The 19490-nt window shown below is 35.0% G+C and overlaps 1 protein-coding gene across 3 annotated transcripts in view; it reads right to left on the reverse strand.

The window, feature by feature from the left end:
• Nucleotides 1-19490, reverse strand: part of APC (APC, WNT signaling pathway regulator) — a 95920-nt gene that overhangs the window by 10354 nt on the left and 66076 nt on the right. For 2 of the 3 annotated variants that reach the window (XM_026059873.1, XM_026059874.1), the window contains exons 7-12: nucleotides 17789-17872; nucleotides 11080-11184; nucleotides 6724-6846; nucleotides 3310-3688; nucleotides 2155-2250; nucleotides 1172-1311 (exon numbers count right to left, since the gene is read on the reverse strand). In XM_026059873.1, the coding sequence (XP_025915658.1) occupies nucleotides 1172-1311; nucleotides 2155-2250; nucleotides 3310-3688; nucleotides 6724-6846; nucleotides 11080-11184; nucleotides 17789-17872 (927 nt within the window). The remainder of the gene's footprint in view (nucleotides 1-1171; nucleotides 1312-2154; nucleotides 2251-3309; nucleotides 3689-6723; nucleotides 6847-11079; nucleotides 11185-17788; nucleotides 17873-19490) is intronic. The other variant, XM_026059875.1, reaches the window with a different exon arrangement.

The following is a 19490-nucleotide window of genomic DNA, read 5'->3' on the forward strand; positions in this document are numbered from 1 at the left end:
AGATAGCACACTGGACACTCACCTGTAAGTTGGTAATGCATTGTTACTGGTTGCCTATGAGTTTCACAATCATACTTTTTCTTTCAGATAAACTTTGTGAATCTTATATCAGACAGTAGTATGAACGTTTAAAACTTACACAAATACATCAACATTCCTGACATTTGAAGAACAAATTGCCTTTTTAAGTAACTGAAAAACTGTAAGGCTTACATGAGAAATTGTTACAAAGCACAACTAAATTAAATTAAATTAATTCTTCAAAAACAAAAAGTAAAACTGATACTCATCAATTGCGCAACACTTTTATATCACTGAGTAGCTTTGTTCATGCTACAAACCCAATAGCTTCAGCCTTGCAGCAATTACTAATCAGATGATTTAAAGAGCCAATGTTTTGTGAAGACTTCATTTGTAGCAGGGATTTATGCTTTACCGTGTTTAAGCTTGAAGCAAAAAGTGAGTAATAGGAAACATGGTTTTATTTCCATTCACTCTTGAAATGTCTTCTGTTAGAGTAGAAAGATAAAAGTCTTGCCCAAATGAAATTATTTTAAGATTCATATCTTGGAAAACTCTGAGACAAGAAATTATTAATTTTTTTTATCATTTGAAAGCAAGATCCTTATTAGAAATCAGGGAATCTATTTTCTCCTCCAGTTATTTGAAGTAGTGCCCATTATAAGCCAGACATACTCCAAACATTTAAGAAAGATGATCCAGACTGAAGATGATTGCAAAAATTCATCAGACAGTAATATCATGCAGTAACAACTCTACAAAATTTGACTCAACTAACAGTTTTAGTTCCCAATTCTCAGAAAAACCAATCATTATCCATAATCATTGGTCCATAATCATCTGATGCTAGACATTATGGAAAGACCTAGTGTATTGTTTATACAGAAATAAAACCAGTAGATAAAATCCTGAGTTTCAGTGACAAATTAAAAATAACTTGTTGATATTATACTTGTGTGATATAACATTCAATTTGTGGCGTTCTCCGTTAGGAACAGGATGGAATGGCGCAATTCTTTGGGAATTTCTGTTGTGAACCCAAATGCAAGTAATATCCTATCCTAGAGATTTTCATCACACACAATTCAGAACAACAATTCACACACAGCTATGAACTGAAATTACTGTATGCTTGAAATTCTACTCTTACCTTGTTGGCCACATCTCCAAAAGTCAAGTTTGTCAGAGCCATTCCAGCATACCTTCTTAATGTAACACTATAGTGGTCATTTGTAAGTCCATACATTTCACAATCCACCTGCAACAGCTCTGCAATGGCCTGCAAACCTCCTTTAAAAAGGAATACAAAAAAAAAAATTCAAGCTTAATATAAGAATACAGTACACACACCCAGGAGCAAATTACACTCATATGTACAGAAAAAAACCTCAAACATCTGAAACCCTAAAGGCTCAGAAAGATAAATAATAATTTCTTAAACATACTGTTAAATACTGCCTCTGGATCTTGAGTCCTGTGCTTAGTACAGACTGAAAAGCTTGGTAGCATGATGTTGAGATGATGGGGGACAGGTGGGAATAGGAACATTTTTGAAAAGGTAAAAAGCACACTCATCTTTTAACTTCACCCAGTGAAAAATTACATTTGGCTGATGAACTCACACCAATTACATAAAAGGCTATTCAGAAAATCTGGTAATTATTAATTTAATAATTATTACTGAATTTTATTTTCACAGAAAAAAATACATAKAATATTTTCACTGATAGTAAAGAGTAGCACAGAATTAACAGAGGATGGACTACAAAGTTCAGCCTGTTACATAGGAACCTATCAATATGCTTAACTTGTGACACCCCCCCCCCCAGCAAAGTAGTCTCCATTTTAAGTCTAATACATCTAAAATCACAAATATTTCCATGATAGTAATACTCTTCCAAAATCCACAGGTCATGCTAACTTGCATAATAACCTGTCAAGTGGGAAAGGGTCTAGCTGTAAGTTCATTTAAATTGCATCAGTCGCTGACAGGGCAACTACTGATACAAATGAACTGATGATTGTTTAAATGAGTGGTAAAAAAGCTTATATTCAGTGAAAGTTACAAGAAAGGAATGTCAGCATTCCCAGCAAGCTTTTCAAAAGAAGCTAGAGAAAAACATTTGGTCTTACCAAGCTCATTCATTGCATGCCTGTGTTCTTCATCAAATGAAAGTTTCATCAAAACACACACTGCAGGACAGATCTGATGATCAACTGGAGCTGGCACTGATACAGAAAGAGGTAACAATTAGTATTTCCTAGGTGTATTATTTTGTCTAGATCATAAGCTTTCCAAAGAGAATCTAATCTTAAAATAAATGAATTGCTATTTATTTCAGGGTTTGGATTACTCGGAAGATACAAGAACAGACAACTAATTAGGAACACTAATAATAAACGTTTATACACAGAGGCCCAAAATTACATCTAAGTACTAGAAATAAGTACACTTGATGCTGAAAGACTCTTCATGAAAAAGAATTTAGGGAGAATTCTGAATATATATATTGGTAAGAAATATGACTTCAAGTACAAAAAATTATCTAATTAATTTGGAAAAATAATAAACTTAGTGACACAAATCAATACATTTAAAATTTCTGGAGGCATTAAATAATACAACACCTAAGGTGAAGCTGTTTCTTTGAGTCTCTTTCTTCATGCCCTTATGGATGGTTAATTAAATCCTTTGTTTCATAACTGAGAACTTTTAGAGTTCATAATTTCGTAACTAGACTGTCTAAAGCACAAATTGTATTGGTACAACTTATTCAGATCCCCACTTCTGCAAAATGATTCTTGCACTAAACTCCAACATGCATGACAGAGCCCAATGATTTCAGTAGTATTACTGACATAGAGGTCTACAGCATATATTTACAAAATGGCAACTCTAAACCTCCCTTAATTCAGAAAAAGCAGTTAGGTAATCCAGAAGGGTGTATCTCTCTCTCCTTTTTTTTTTTTTCCATTACTCATTAAAATGTAAAATAGCAATGAGTGTAAAATTTAATATTAATTTGTAGATTATAAATATAAAACCCTAAAATAGTGCCTGGAAACCATACCAAAGCCTATGATTTAAAGACCAAATTTATAAATGGGATGTCATATCTGTAATAGATACTATTTCCTAATCCTTCCTCAACTTCAAGTATATTCATATTTATTTAAAAGAAACCTAGCATATATTCAACAAAAAGTCAGATTAAAGTTGATTTTTTTTGTAAACTCACTGTTTTCAAAGTATCTTTTAAACATTCGTGTACCGTTCACAGAACTTACTTGGGTTTTTGTCCTGGTCCATGCCTTGTTCATGCGCCTCCTGCCACTCCCAGCACGTTTCGCAGTAAGCCCGGATCTGCTCCAAAAGGTGGAGCACGCGGATTTCCCGCCTGCCTCGCTTGTCGTCGGGCTGCGAGTGAATGATGTTGTGCAGCGCGGCACTGGCCCTGGCCCGGGCCTCTTTGCTACCGCGAGAGTTTCCTAACAGCACCGAGTCTTTATCGTTGCCATGTAAGAGCTGGATGAGGAGGGGAAGGCATCCAGACTGACGCATGGCTATGCAGCTGTCTTGGGAGCTGGACATGGCCAGCAAAGTTCGCGACATGTCATCCTTATCATGCGTACCAAGCATTGACAACAATGAATACACCATTTCCACCTGCGGGTCAAATGATTTTAGAAATACAGTTACCTTTAAAAAATACATATTGAATTAGATTAAAATGAAGTTCTGAATGGTACGCACAAACAAAAAAGAAAATGTACTTCTATAATGGTGCCAGAATTTGTACCACTTAGAAATAATTAAATAAGTACTATCAGTTCTTCACCATTTATAATGTTAATGAATCTCACTTAGTGGTTAAATGGCTGGAGTAATGGGGTGGTAACTATATGTAACTATATTAATCTACAAGACTAATCATGAAGACTTCTTACTTTCCATTGTACAAGGGGCTAAAGAAACATACTGATGAAAATGCTTTAGTTTGGAAATGCTAGAATATACTTAAAATGAATTTTATCTCAAAAAGAATGTTCCATATGAATCTCACTTTCAGTTAACAATGCTCTTCAGTGAAAAATTATTTGCTCTGTGGAATTAATACACTTATCCTAGACAAAGGATAAGACTGATTACATTAATTTTTAATTTACATGGAACTAAAAAAAATCTTATATACACACACGAAAAAAATTTCCTTTAAAACTATTTCAATTAACCAATCAGTTTTTGTTAGGATAAACAACTTGCATATGGGTCAGATTATTTACAGCCAACGCAAAACTGACTAGGGCAGTTAAGCTTGCTTCAAGTTTACATGGATAAAAGAAGCAGAACAAACAAATGCTCGTTTTATAGATACAACATAAAGTACTAAGCATTTGTCAAACTAAAGCAAGCCACTAGAAAACCAGCATTACACATTGAACTCAGAGCAACCAAATTTCAATTCAAAAATAGCAATTTTTGAGGGGTTCCCTTGGTTGTCATATAATACAGTGGCCAATGCACTCTCAGGTTTGTCTTTCCCACTCCATTTTCTTCAATAACTTTAGATTGAGAAATGTATTTGGTTTTTAACGAACTTTTAATAGAAACAATATGATGTACAAGATAACATTAGATACTATCTAGATACCCAAAGCTCCTAAAGCCAACAAAAACAGTAACGTACTAACACACAGCACAACATATAGATACTATCAAAGGGAATTATCAAGTAGCAGTGGGTGCATTTCTTTAGAATACACCCACTCAGCAAGAAATGAAACTTGTGAACTGTTGGACAAAGTTTCCTAATAACAACTACATTATTGCACTGGTTACCAGATCAATGACTGATTTGATTTTGTTTCTTCAGAGACAATTCTTATGTCTCTGAAGACGAGTTACACAAAAATTGGATGGCAGCAGGTAGAATAAACAGTGAGTCTGTTAAAATGTATTTTTCTAAACATTGTAGAATTGCTGAAACAATGCAAATCTTAAAATTTGTAAAATTGTATGATGACATGCAAAATCCACTGAAATAGTCTTGGAACCAATTTTATGGCAATCTAGCATCCCAGTTTGGAGATCCTGATGTCCTAGACTGGAAAAATCCAATACTGTATTAAGACAATCCACTTGGATTCTTGAAAGAGAGGGAATTTAATCTGCTTTATGCATGCCTCTTGACAGACATTTTAAGCAGCAGTTTTAATCCACAGTAATTTAGATTTGGAAGGTAAATTTTTCTAAGAGACTAAAGCTGTAGAAGTCATCAAAATCTGGCCTCCAGACTTGTGGCACATATAATACAGGAGAAGCCATATTTTATATTGATAAAGATATAGGGGTGTGTGTGTGCGTGTTCTTTATATATATTACACACAGAGGCATCTCTTTCTGCATCTGTAAATGTAATCCCTCTACTTAAAATCTCTACTGCTTTCCCTTCTTCTCATGCATTAATTTCAATCTTTTCTTACCCTTCAGCACAATGAACCTACTGATTTGCTTGTTTCCTTCCCCACAGTCCCTTTCCCTGCATTCAGGGCTCCCCCGCATCTGCWCCTTTGGGGAATTCTACATTTTGTAATGGAAAGTTGCAAACAGACACTCCAGCTAATGTTACCTCCATTTGGTGCATGCATACGGTGCAGGACAGAAATTACAACGTTATAACACTGTTTTAAGGCCAAATGTAACTTAATACTATGTCAAGGTAATACGCCTTGCTTCCCAGGAGATTGGGCTCAGCCCCACAATGATAATATGTCTGGCTGCTGATGCCGAAGTAGTATAAACTCCAGTGGTTCAGGAACTCAATTGTGTTACAGATTTGCCCTTTTTTCCTCTCTTTTCATGCTGCTCATATATTTTGAGGACACTCCCTATTGTGTATCATGCTTCATCTTTAATTTTTCAGTAACTTTGGAATATACTGCAAGCATGTAAAAGGTTGCTTCAAAAAACAAAAAGTGTATCTTATTTCCACTGATAACAGGGAAAGTGCAGCTAAGGAGATTTAGGTTAGACATTTAAAAAATTTAATGGTAGAAAGAGTGAAAAATTGACGGAGACTGCTTATCATTAGTTTTTACTAATAGATTAGATAGCTGTCATGTGCTGTCAAGAATTGGCAGTAAAGAATTAATGCTTTACTGGGGAGCAGAGATGTATTAGATGACCTCTTCAGTGTCCCTTCACTTTTTCTACTTTCTAAGAACATTCAGTTCAGTTTTTTTGGTTACAATGACCAATTTGTATTTTTTTTCTGTTATTTGATATCATATTATCTGAATTATTATAGAGCGAATGAACAGACATTTATCACCATGAAGGGCTTACATATATATATATATTTTTTTTCTTAGCAATGGCATCTGTTTCAAGGATTCAGACTTTGGAAAAGTATTCCAAGGACTACTCTTAAAAGGGCTAGTTTACATAACGGATCATACATCAACATCACAAGTAATTCGTAATTCTTGCAATCACATTTTCCTTATTGTAATAATTCTGTTAATCATCAGCAACCAAAAGACAAAAAGAATTTCTGTGCATATATTTTAAAAGTTGAAAAAAATATTTAAAAATTTTAACTCCATAAATTTAGTATGTGTGGACAGAGCATTCAGCTAATATTAGTACTACTGGCAAAAACAATGAGGTTATTGTATTAGTAGAAATGTAACATTAGCGACCTGTGGTTTGTAATCTTCGGTTACCTTGGTACCCAGATGACTTGTCAGTCTGCGAGGAACAGAGTAGTTGTTACTAGAGCTCATAACACTGGCTGTCTCATGGTCCATTCGAGCAGCAGAACCCTACAAATTTAAACAACAATTCAGTATAAGACAGAGTCTAACTAGAACACCAGCTATTGCCTGATTCAGTTTCAGCATTGTATAACAGAATCATATTTATAATAATGAACTGATAGCATGTATTTTGGTTAAGATAGGTATCCCCCACCATCCCCCAATGCAATTTAGATGTTATGGTTAAACTGGTTTTATTATCCATTTTGCCTAAATTCAGTATCAGAAGAGTTGTATTTTTCAATGACAGTTTTTGTAATTACTATTTTCACCAAGAAAAAAAGGAGGACTTGGCAAAAAACTGAATTATGTTTTTTACAGACAGAAAAAAGCAGCTTCTAGTTTTACCTCTTGACAAGAAGTAACTACTTGAATTTGTCCATATCAAAAGCAAACTACAGGTGGGTGAATCTGTTTTATTTCTAATGAAAAGCTATAAAGTAATGCTGACACTATTTGCTGTAATTTCTCTAGAAACTATTGGAGATAGCATGCTCCTACCTACCTACTATATCCAAGGCCCAGCTATAAGCATTTTTGCTTTTTAAAATCATTTTGTGTACTTATATTTTTCCTTATTTTTTCCTCTATCTTTTATCCTCTCTTCTTTGGCCCCCCCCCCTTTTTTTTTTTTAAGTTCTTTCTTTTTCTCTGCTTCCCATCTGTGACGTTTCCCTTCCTATATCCCTCCCTCACAAGAAGAMTCCATTCAGTTTGGGGCACTTAAAAACACGTCTGACGAGTGAGCACTGCAAGGGGATACTGTTGTGTTTGTTTCATCGCTCTGCCGGGTGAGCTTGCATCTCGTCTCCCAGCTGAGCCAAGTGCCTTACGATACAGAAGTCTGCCCGGTTGTCCTGAGCCCACTCTCTGCTCGTGCTGACTTTTTCCTGTACCAGCTCAGATAGGGAGAAGACAACTTCCAAGAGTTCTTGAGCCTTTTATATACGTCTAGGTAAATATGTTACCCACAGTGATCAAGATAGGTGCTAATATAATAAATGTTYATCTGGAAGCATATGTTTGTCCTCTCGATGTAACAGCCCAAATAAAAAATGAACTCCAAAAATTGAAAGATTGCTTCATATTCTTAACTGTTTTCAAAACATTGCCAACTGTGAAGAAATCACAGGAGCAAACTCCTGCAAAAATCATAAATATTACTGGACCGTATCAGTGGCATTTAAAAAGTCATGGGCAAAATAATGTAAACTATTCTAAAGAGACAGGTCTTTTAATCTACTGATTTGTAATTTGCTGATCTAAAATACAAGTCAACTATGAAATTAAAAGCAATCAGTAGCTTATTGACGATGGAACCAGGGCAAAATTTTCCAAGGGAGTGCCTGCATACCTAATTTAGAAAACCTGAGCACATAAGTTGAAATCAGTGATAAGAACTGTAAATGCTCAGTCACTTTTAGTATCAAAACATCATTTTACTGAGGTAGTCACCAATCCTATGTTGATCCAGTACAAAAGCTAAAAAACTATTCATGAAGTATTAGCTTAATTTACAAAACAACATTGTCAGGCTATTTGAACCACTGAATATGATTTTTTCAATAAAAATATATCTCAAATTGAAAAACAATATAAAAGACACTATGAAATAACTTCTGTGATTTTTTTAGGTGCACCAGAAACAAAAATGAACATTTCTTCTCACAGTATTTGCTATTCATTCAACGTTCTAAATTTGAAGCTGAAAGAGACTAAAATAAAAGGTAGAAATAGCTTCATGTAGAGTTTGTCTAGACAGAAAAAAATTCTAGTTATGCTGGAATATGTAAACTGACATCATTATACTCATTTCATTCTCCATGTGAGCCCAGAATATTTCATCCATATTCCAGAGTAAGTATTAGCACAGGATGCTAAATAGGTATAACTAGAATGCTTTAAATTCACACATTATTTTATTCTAATATATATTTTCTATGTAAACAAACACTTATTTTCTCTGTTGAGGCTAGAAAAAATTGAAAAACTTAAAGTTTAGAATGAAAACTATATTGGTCTTTCTAAATTATTTCTCTTTAATAACCTGTAATGCTATGAATATGGAAAAGAAACATGAGATTTTTACACTAACTGATATTATCTTGTCCTCAAACAACGTTCAGAGGATTACAGGTTCTGTATATGTATGTGCCAAAATTCTCCACTGTTAAGTTCAGTATGTTCATTTTATCCAAGCAGGTAAAAAAGACACAAGTTTGGGGCACTAGCTATTACAGTCCAGCACAGTATAGACAGAAATAGCATACTTCTCCAGTTGTTTCCCCCCAAACTGTATCAACTTTGATCCAGGTAACTACTTCCTTCAGCGCCATCATTTGGCCTTACTACTTGGAGGATGCCAGGAGGCCCAAATGAAACGTAATCCTCTTTCTTACTGGCTCCTAAAGACTGATCTGAAAGGACTAGTATCAGAGAGGTGCAACCATTCATCTGAGAAACTGAAAAATAACAAAGAGATGTAACAAGGACCCTTCTCGTGTAGATCCTTCTCTTTCTAAGCCTTCTCCTATCCCACTTCATTTCTTCTCCTTTTATACTTTCCTGTCTTTCACTGTTAAGATGACASAGAAAAGGACATGACTGAATCCTGAAAACCCTTGTCTTCAACTGGCAAATTTTCAATTAACATTGTTCATATGACAAAACCAATTAAAGGCACATTATTCAGTTAAAGCTTTCTACACTCCACTTAATACTGAATGCTCAAAAAATCAAAATATATTGAGCTGGTTTATCAGAAATAAATGCTATGCCCAATCCATTAAGCCTACTCTCTCTGGGCTTGCACTAAAAGTGAATAATCCCCAGCTGTCTCCTAGAGCACAGATTCAGAGTCCTGGATCTATCAACCTCCAGGAGAAAAGAATACCAATATTTTAAACATTTTTATGACAAAAAGTTCAAAATTGCTTAAATCCTAAACATAAAACTGTGAATGAATGAACGAATCCTCCACTTGCATAAGTCTGCCAAGACATAAGACAATCCCTTCTTCCATGTAAAATATCTGTTGTCCAAAATAACTCCTGATTCATACGATGAAGACAGAAAATACAGCTACAATACATCAATTATTTAAATACATTATGCTTTTAACCCCAAAGCAGTGCTGAACTATTTTTTTCCCAAACAATAAAGCCGTCATAAGAATTAGAGTGAGAGCCTCAAGCAATTGCTCAGATATAACAGAGGGAACTTAATCCCAAATGGTGATCAAATATATTTCAAAAGCAAAATTATGGGCTGCGCTTTATGTTTAATCAAATGAAATATTCAAGCCAAACCACAATTTATATCTCCTTTTTGATAAATCTTCCCATATGAGATACTTTCAGAAGGATTTAAATAATTCTGCTTCCCTAAAGTAGCAGAAGTATTTTGCATATGAATTGAATTATCAAATTTATAGTGCAAAGTTTTAAGAACCCAAATTACTAATGTGAATATTTCAGCTACAGTTGGCAATTATTAAAGGAACGAACATTACTGCATGGTAAATAAATCGAAGCATTTTTTAGCCAAAAAAAGAAGCCCCAAACTTGAATAAATATTAATTTTAAGGAATAAGTAAAGAAGAATTTAATGCATGTCTCTAAAGTACCCCCCTGCTAATATATTTCATTAATAAAGGAACAGCAATGAAAGATTATTTAAAAGCAATTTTATTATCCTTCAGCACACTTCCAGGAGATTATCTCATTGATACTACTGTTTCAGATAGTATCTAAAATAGTATTACATAAATATTAATGATAAACTTACTATCTGATTCTTTTCTTTTTTAAATCACTGATATTTTAGTGATAATATCTAAAGTGAAATTTTGAAAATTTTCACATAATTAAAATCATACTCCTAATATTACAGTTCACTCAGAATAAAATATATTTTCTGTAGTTATTCTTGTTATCTCCTTTTTAGGATTAGGCTCATTACTCATTTAAATGAAAGAAAACTGTTGCCTGCCTTTTGGAATGTTTACACTTCATCCTATTAAAACAATTCTTTCTAATAAATATAAGAAATTTCTCACTTCCAGAAGGAATGAAGAAAAATGTCAATCTTTTAAAAATGAACAGGTATAAAAACACAATAAAGTATATACCAAAATGTAAGCATTGTACATTTCAAGCACATAATTATACTTTAATTATATAKATATAGATATAGATATACTATATATATATATATAAATAAAAAAAATAACTGATTTACCTGACCAGTACCAGTAGTTGCCATGCTGATTTCTGCTGCTCCTTGACCTTCATTCTGCCTCTCTGTATCATGGGAGCCTGTATCATGCTTGTTTTGAGGTGCCCTCTGTTAATACGGGAGTTTATGAAATTATATACAGAAATGAAGTGCACATTACCATTCAAAGCTCTCTAAACTCTAAACGCATCGATGCTGTATCTTCACAAAGCCACTGAACAGTGCTTTGTATTTCATAACCCTTAGCCTCAATAATTAACTGCTGAGACTGAGCGTCTTAGAAAAATTGCAGGATGAAAGTGAAGCATGTCCTCGGAGGATTATAGCCCTGCAAGACAAAGGATTTGCAGGGAGACACAGCAACACCCTTCTCCACCAGCTGTGCTCACACCGCTAGCAGAAATGTAACAGAATTGGAGCAAACAACTGTCTGCTCTGCAATGTCACATGATCTATGCATTTACTGGAGACTAAGGCTAGCACGGTTACATTAAGCTTCACATTCAAGCACAAATGCTTTCCGGGTGGGCAGAAGGATACCTGTATAGTAAGAATCCTCCTACATTTTAATGGCAAACAGTGCAGGAGTAACCCCTTTAACACAAATTAAACAATCTGCTATTGATCAGTCTAATCATATTTTCAGAATGAAGGCAAATGATACAGCAACCTGGTGCAGGCACATTACAGTTCCTGAAGGAGCTCCAATTCTCTGTACAGCCACATGAAAACTAAACTGTTGTCACCACCACTCAGATCAAAAAGGGAGCACATAGATCATGCTCTTTACAAAAGACCATTCGTAACCCCTTCCCCAAATATACCAGTGCAAAAAATATTCAACATAACATATTTATAACTACAGAGCAATTCTTAGCAGATCCTATCAGGGCTTATCTCCCCTGAAATGCGTGTGTGCACTCACAACCCGTACAAACACACACATGCTTTACCACCACTTGAGTCAGCAGCAGCGCTTCAATGTGAAACCTTCGAGTTCACAGCAAAGACTTTTACACTTTAGCTACTGGAACCATTTAAAGTGAGAAGTGCAAGCTCTTCTCTTTGTGCAGCCCAGTCCAAAGGAGTTAATGATAACACGCAGCCAGCAGGTAACTGGTATTTATTGAAGCTGATTGTTTTTTTTATACACACACACACATATATGTATGATTAAATATTTTTATATATGTATAACTTATTTTTTATTGTAAACAAATGTTTATTGTAAATAAATTAATATTCCTCTCTGACAGACTGTGGGTTAGTGGTTATAAAGACAGTATAACCACAACAGGGATGACCCCTCTTTGCATCATCTTTACCACTGAAGGTAGGACCTGTGGATGAAAACGTGCAAGCTATCAACCACGTCAGCTAAAGAACTGGAGCATGTAAACTACAGCAGATGCCGTTACGCCTACAGGTGGTACAGCAGCTAGAGATGGGCACACACATCCTCTGTGCTAAACAGGACCACGTACTCTGCGACATGATTTCTGAAGAACTGTGGAGCGAAGTGAATTGTGTTATTTCAGCAGCCAGTTTCTGATGTACCTTGTCTTAGGTAGCCTTATAAAAGTTCTCATTAAATTGTCCATGAAATGGATGAATAACAAAATCTCTTTTAYGCAATGCATGATGGCTGTAAAGTGCACGAGAAATACTAACACTTATTTCTGAAAAGCCTCCACTTGAGCTTATAGTCTCTGAGCCACGTATCCAGTTCATACTATAGTGTATCTTTTCCTCTAAGAAAGGTCATTCTGGTTTTTTTTTCTCCTGAATTTGCCCCTTGAAAGCTCCAGGCCAGATGCAGGCAGGAAAACTGTTTCTCATGATTTATCTGCAAGGTCTTGGTAAAACTGAAATACTGCAAATCTAAATACGATTTCCCTTTCTCTCTGCTTTCTGAAGAAACCTCCTCTGCAGCTGTTCATTTAAAATCCAAGAGTGTTCATTCTCAGGAGGCATTAGCTGGGTTTGGAGGCCTCCGTCATTTCTGAATTCTGGTATCAGACTACGAAAGTAACTTTAAGTTTGGAAGTTACTGACTATGCCCCTTCACTTTTGTAGCAAAATGGTGACAGACTGCAAGCGCCTATTCCAGGCAGATAGAGAGGCTCCCTCCATCTTGTCACTGTACTCTAAATGCTTCTGAAGTGAACAGTAGCTATCACTTGTCAATTAATTTCTCTGTATTTACTAGTAGAAAAAAGACAAATCTCTGGGTAATTTGCGAAGTTTGCAAGAATAGCAGGCCTTGATCCTTGATGCTAAGATAACCTATTACACATAATTTTACTGAGTGCTTTGAAAAAATGAGTTGCAAAAGTAGTCCCTTGTGTAGTTATTAGGAATAATGACTTTTCTAGGCATAAGACACTAATTCTTTCACAATACTCATCTATCACATTAATTTCTGTGTATTAAAAACTAGAGATAAGTTATTATTTTCTAGATACAAAAAAAAGTTTATTTTACCATAACTGCATAGTAGATCCAAAAGCTATATACATACAAACATATGTAAGAATGTAAAACCAAGAATAATGCAACCAACAAAGCCAAGAAACCATAAGATTGAAACTATTTTATTACAATTTAATCATAAAGGAAAAAAAAAATGGTAGTGAGTCAAATCCTYAATGGAACTCCTAACCATCACGGTGCATTATAAAAATAGTTTAGAGCTTGCTGAGCATAATCTCTGCACAAAATAAAACCTTTACCTTTTATCTACAGCACCATTGTTAAATGGAAACACTTCATATATTTCAAATGACAGATATTATGACAGAAGGGTCTGTGCCACTATAACAAATTAAAAACACCATACGAAATACTTGCAAAGAAATTGCTTTTTTTTTCTTTTAAATGCAATGTCAGATTTGTACCTGACAACCAACATTCTATTTTTGGAGGGTCTAACTTGAAAGTGGATTACAAACCTAAAAATCTCACGAACTATACAATAGAAGTCTCAAGAAACTGGAAGGTAACATCATTCACWGGCAAATTACCTCAGTTTTCTAATTTACAGGCATTAGTAACTTTGCCAAACATTAAAAATGTGCTAAAAGGTGAGCTAAAATTTTCTCTGCTGCTTTATCTCCCAAAGTTATTTTCTAGGGAACATTATTATATTTGGTCATATACTACAATATATATTGCATTTAGATTCTACATTGACTGGCATCACCACAGGGGACAAGGAAATCAGTAGACAAGCCGTGGAATTTATTATTGCTGTTATTAATTCTTTATAGACTTAAAGAGCACATTCAAGATGGGTATTACCATATCAGGCACAGTGTAAGAATATAGTAAATGCCTCAGGTTTATATTTTTCAGTTATACAGACTTTGAAATTTGACCGCTACTACCTTTTTACTTGCCACCAGGCAATTTCTGTATGGAAGAGAAAGCACTGGTGACAGAGCAGTCACTTATTTAAGGCTCTTCAGACCAAGTTCATACCTCTTGTACAATATCGCACATATTTAACTAATTCTGAACATTAGTAAAATTCTTTTAAATAAAGAGTATGACATCTTGTATTACTTCTCTGCCCATAAATTGACCTCCACCTAAGACCGTGTACTTCCTCAGTCTGCTGATCCAACTTACTCTTCCCCTTTCAGCACTACCCTACAACTTTCAAGTGCTTGTATACAGGTCCCCAGCAGACTGCCCTTCACAACATATCCCCATCCCTTTTCTGAAACTAGTCAACAGACTCGTCTTACAATGTATTATATTTACTCTTCTCTGCCAAACATGTTACTTGCAGAACTGCATCCACACTACTGGCTTGCAGTCAGGAGCAGTCAAGGGAGCAGACATGAATGAGGTGGTGTTGGTTGCACACTCAAACGCAGCTACGGGGAGGTTGTCAGGCAGCATGTGGTAGGGCACAGAGAAATGACTTCCAGCTACTGAACTGCTCAGCTGCCCCACTAAGGAAGCTGACAGCTGCTAGATATGGTGATAGCACCCTGCTTTCACCCTGGTGTGTGTGCACACATGCCTCGTTTTATGATGTTACCCCCAAAAGTTGTCAGTGTCATTTTAGTCAACTGTGACCTCCTTATACATTGACTGAAGCACTTTGTCAGGAGGTAAAAGAGCATAATATAACACCCAGAGCAACTACTATGGGTGAGAGTTGATTTCCTTCTCCCTGTGATCCCACTGATTTCAAGCCCAACTTTTCCTCAAAACTTAAGAGTAAATAAATACAAATCAGATCACTAAAAATAAACTGCATTTGTTGTTCAGAAGCATTTTGATAGCTTTCATAACACATTTTYTGAAAATGCCCTCAAATTATTTTTAAAACGATACTAATTATATCTGTCCAATAACAAGCTAGACATTTTTTTCAGAGAAAATCTTTTCATTAGAATGGTAAATTTTGTGCTTCCCTCTCACATTACTGAAAAGTGGTATCGATTTGATATTGAATGAGAGAATGTAAGAAGTGAAATGAAATGTATTCCCATCCTGAAATAAAAAGGAATGACGGGCACCCCTCTCACATAAGAGTACCACCAATTATGTCATGCAAAGAAACTTCTTGTAAAACTGTATGAAAATAAAATTATGCTGTAGTAACATGACTCAGTGAAAGTCTATGGCAGAACATAGATAAGTACCTGACCTTCCTGGACTATAGCTCTGGGCCTCGAAGACAGAAGAGCATCTTCTCTCTTCTTATCACTGTCTTGTTCACCTTCTGTTCTATGCCCTGAAGCTAGCCAAGTCCTACAAACTATCTAGTAAAGCCTAAGTGTAATTAAGAAGTGTATCATATTTACACAAAAGGAAGCCACACTGTTTCACACTGCTAACTTTTCAGTATTAAGCAATTTTATTATTTTTAACATGTTTCTGTTTTATTTAAAAATTAGTATGTTGCATGCCATCTGGGAAAACAGAAATACCATCATAGGGAAACCTTACCAACCCTCAAGGCTCACTGGTGAGGTCTATACCAAATACCTTTAGATTCAAAGCACTAATCACAGATATTTGCATTAAAAGAACATCTGGTAACTAGAAGAGCCTATTATGTGAGATACGGAGGCAAACAGCTCAGTAAAGAGGATGTTAAAACTTTTTGTAAACTGCTGACAAAGCCTGTGTTAGATAGCTAATGAGTGCTGGAGACCAAGAATTCTAATTTCTTTTTCTGGCTGAAGAACAAAGTTGCCTCCAGACTACAGATTTCACAATCAAGTATATTAATTCAAAAAAGGTTTATGGTTAATAGAGGAGCTTGCTACTTTGAAAACAAGCTCCAAATAGATGTGACCTGCTGCATCTGCTCAATTATGGTAACTTGTGAAAGGAAGGGAAGATATGTCATTTTGCTCAAAATAAGAGTTATGAAGCTTAACTTCATAACAAAACTAGAGATTAGAACTTCTAATTGGCTCTTCCTGACACCGGCCAGATTGCACCTTCCTTGTGGTTGCTATATTCCTCTGTGACAACTTCTATTCGTACAAAATAAAAGTCTGATTAGGAGACTGAAAGCCCAGTGCTATTGTCATTTAATTCAATTGCTTAAACACTTAATGCAGCTGTGCAAGTCTGCTAGTCAGATTCTGGGAGACTTATATAAGCCAAACTGGGAAACTTATTACTATGAAAGCAAAAGTCACTTCCTCCAAAAATCCAATCCCTCTTTTAGTATGGCGTGCTGACAGAATTAAATGAAAAAGTTAGGAACTGAACTGAAGGAAGATGGGAAGAGGCCAGAGAGAAAATACTATCAATTTTTATGATAACTGAATTCTCTAAAATGTCTACCAACTTTTAAAAGCAGCAATCTATGGCATAAATCAAACAAAACCGTAGCTGGATTGGCTAAAGTGTCAAAACACTAGACAACTTTAATTATAGTCACTACAGTCAGTTTCCCTTGTAATACCGGATTTCCCCCTGCAATTCTGGAATTATGAAATCATTTACTTTTTACACTGGGAAAATCTACATCCTCTTAATAATTTAAAGCTGCCCTGAACTTTCACAGTAGTTACTCTGGGGGAAGACAAACCTTAAAACATTCAGGTTCAACATACAATTTATAGTTAAGTTACAGGTATTAGAAATGGAGTTGAGTTTGCAAGTTAATTTCCACTGTGAGTGTAGTTTTTACTAATGGCAGTCACTACTACAAACTTTGTCATTTACAGGAAATATTATTTCGTACTTCTTAATATAGAACCCAATAATTAAACACTAAAAAATGCAAGGTTTCTATAATGAAGTCTGACAGAAACTGCATTCAGCTTTTTTGTTATCTTCTCTCAAAAGATAAGCAAACCATGAAGCTGCTTATCAGAGATTCATATGTAGAAAGAAAAGTACTACTAATTTATATAATTATTTGCTAAAACCAAGACTCAGCCTTTATGATATATTGAAATTACTGATATATCAATATTGATGAAAATACAAGAGTAGCACAGAGAATAGTCAAAGTATCCCACCCTCAGTTCATTGGTAACAGTAACATACTGCCAAATTTTATTCCCAAAACAGTTACAGTCTACCTACTTACATTGACTAATTCATGAACAGTGTCAGCACTTGCTGATGCAAATAAGGCTGTCCACAAGTTAAAAAAAAAACAAAAAAACCCTACTTAAATGAGTAAAGATACATGCCCTAGTCAAAAGAAGGCAAGTAACTGCTCACTAACCTCTGCTTCAGCTGCTTGTGACTGCAGGAGCTGTCGTATACGAAGGATGTCCTTCTCTATCTGCTGAATCCTTGTCACCCTCACCTGAAATGAATGTATTTTCGTGTTTGATTTTTATTAAAAAACTCCTTATAGTTACTGTATAGAATGACAATATGAAGAGTTCATTGCAACTATAGTTGGCTACAAAACAAAACTACTTCATTCATGTGGTAATTGCACGAATGGCAATAAAACATAGGCACGATGGTAAACATTTTCAAAATAGAATGGGTGGTTGGGTTTTTAATATAATTGACACTAATTTGGATATAAGATTAGATTGTCACACAGTACAAGCCCAGGTATAGAAAAACACTTCAGTAAACTCGCACAATTTTGGGGTTTCTGAAATTGATGTTCTGTGCAGATTTTTAACAAATTATTTCACTTTCACTTCAGTGTTAGAATTCTACTTGCCTTACACAAATATGAGAGAGATTTATATTTGCAGAGTGCTTTGAAGGTATAAAATGCTGACTGACTTCTATTATTTTCAGTTATTATGATGCTTTAGTAGATCTGCCTATGCACAGCCTCTGAATATCTTCTGTTCTTAAAAATCGCAAAGAATTTAGAGGGTTAGTAAAAAGAAAACTGCATACTACTTTTTTGGCTTGTCTGGGATTTTATAGATATCTCTGAATTAATTTGTGTTTTTTATAGCCATATTACCACTCGCTTCCCACTGCAATCATTCTGTGGTTAGTAAATGGACAGTGGAAAAAACAAACTTTACAGGATACATGTACTCCATGTAAGTTAGACTGTGCACAGGATGCATTATGATTCTGTGAAACAACAAGCGAATACAGTAAGTGATACATCCCTGTATCAGCTTGATGATAAATTGGCATTATTTGACTAAAAAATTTGGCGGAAAATAAATACCCCAGTAATATAGCAGAATACAAACTGAACACTGAACTGATTAAATACAATTTTCTTGGATAACAGGTAGGTTAAAAATGGATGCATAGTTAAAACAAAACCAGAAAAGATCCTGATCATTTTACCTGAATAACAGTTACAATGCTACACTAAAAAAGGAAAGGCTTTGTGCATCTCGTGGGCACTGCAAGGATTAGCATTATGACTAGCCTTATTTAATGTTTTTATGATATGAAAGGGGAAATAAATTGAACTTTAAAAAAGYTGCAAATGCCAAAGCATACACTTGGAATAGAAACACAACAGAATCTAGAGATTTTAGAAATGCAGGAGAAAATATAATCATCAAATAGAAGTAATTCTTGAAACACGCAGAATAATAAGCTGTGGGAAAAGCATCCTAAACATCAACAGTTAGTGGAAATGCAAAATTACAAATAGTAACCTATAAACTAGATTTGAATTTGTAAAGCAAAATATCAGAAAAAAGGTCAGTAACATTTTAAACTGCACACACAGAGGCCTCACCACAGCATGAGGCAAACCAATAATCCATCACCCTTCTCTCTTGGATCAGGAAATTCTTAAGTATAAGAAAGATAATAAAAATATATTACTGGGAATAACTGTACATTGGTGAGATGATGCATGACTGACAGAACACATCTCTTCCTTGTCTTTAAGCAAGATTTAATTTTTCACCAAACTGAGTTTCTTTCTATGTAACCAGCAATTTATTTCATAAAGGGATCAAGAGAAACCAAGTATGTGT

This window comes from Apteryx rowi, unplaced genomic scaffold (assembly GCF_003343035.1).
Source record: "Apteryx rowi isolate R43461 unplaced genomic scaffold, aptRow1 scaffold_161, whole genome shotgun sequence".
In the NCBI taxonomy this organism is placed as follows: domain Eukaryota; kingdom Metazoa; phylum Chordata; class Aves; order Apterygiformes; family Apterygidae; genus Apteryx; species Apteryx rowi.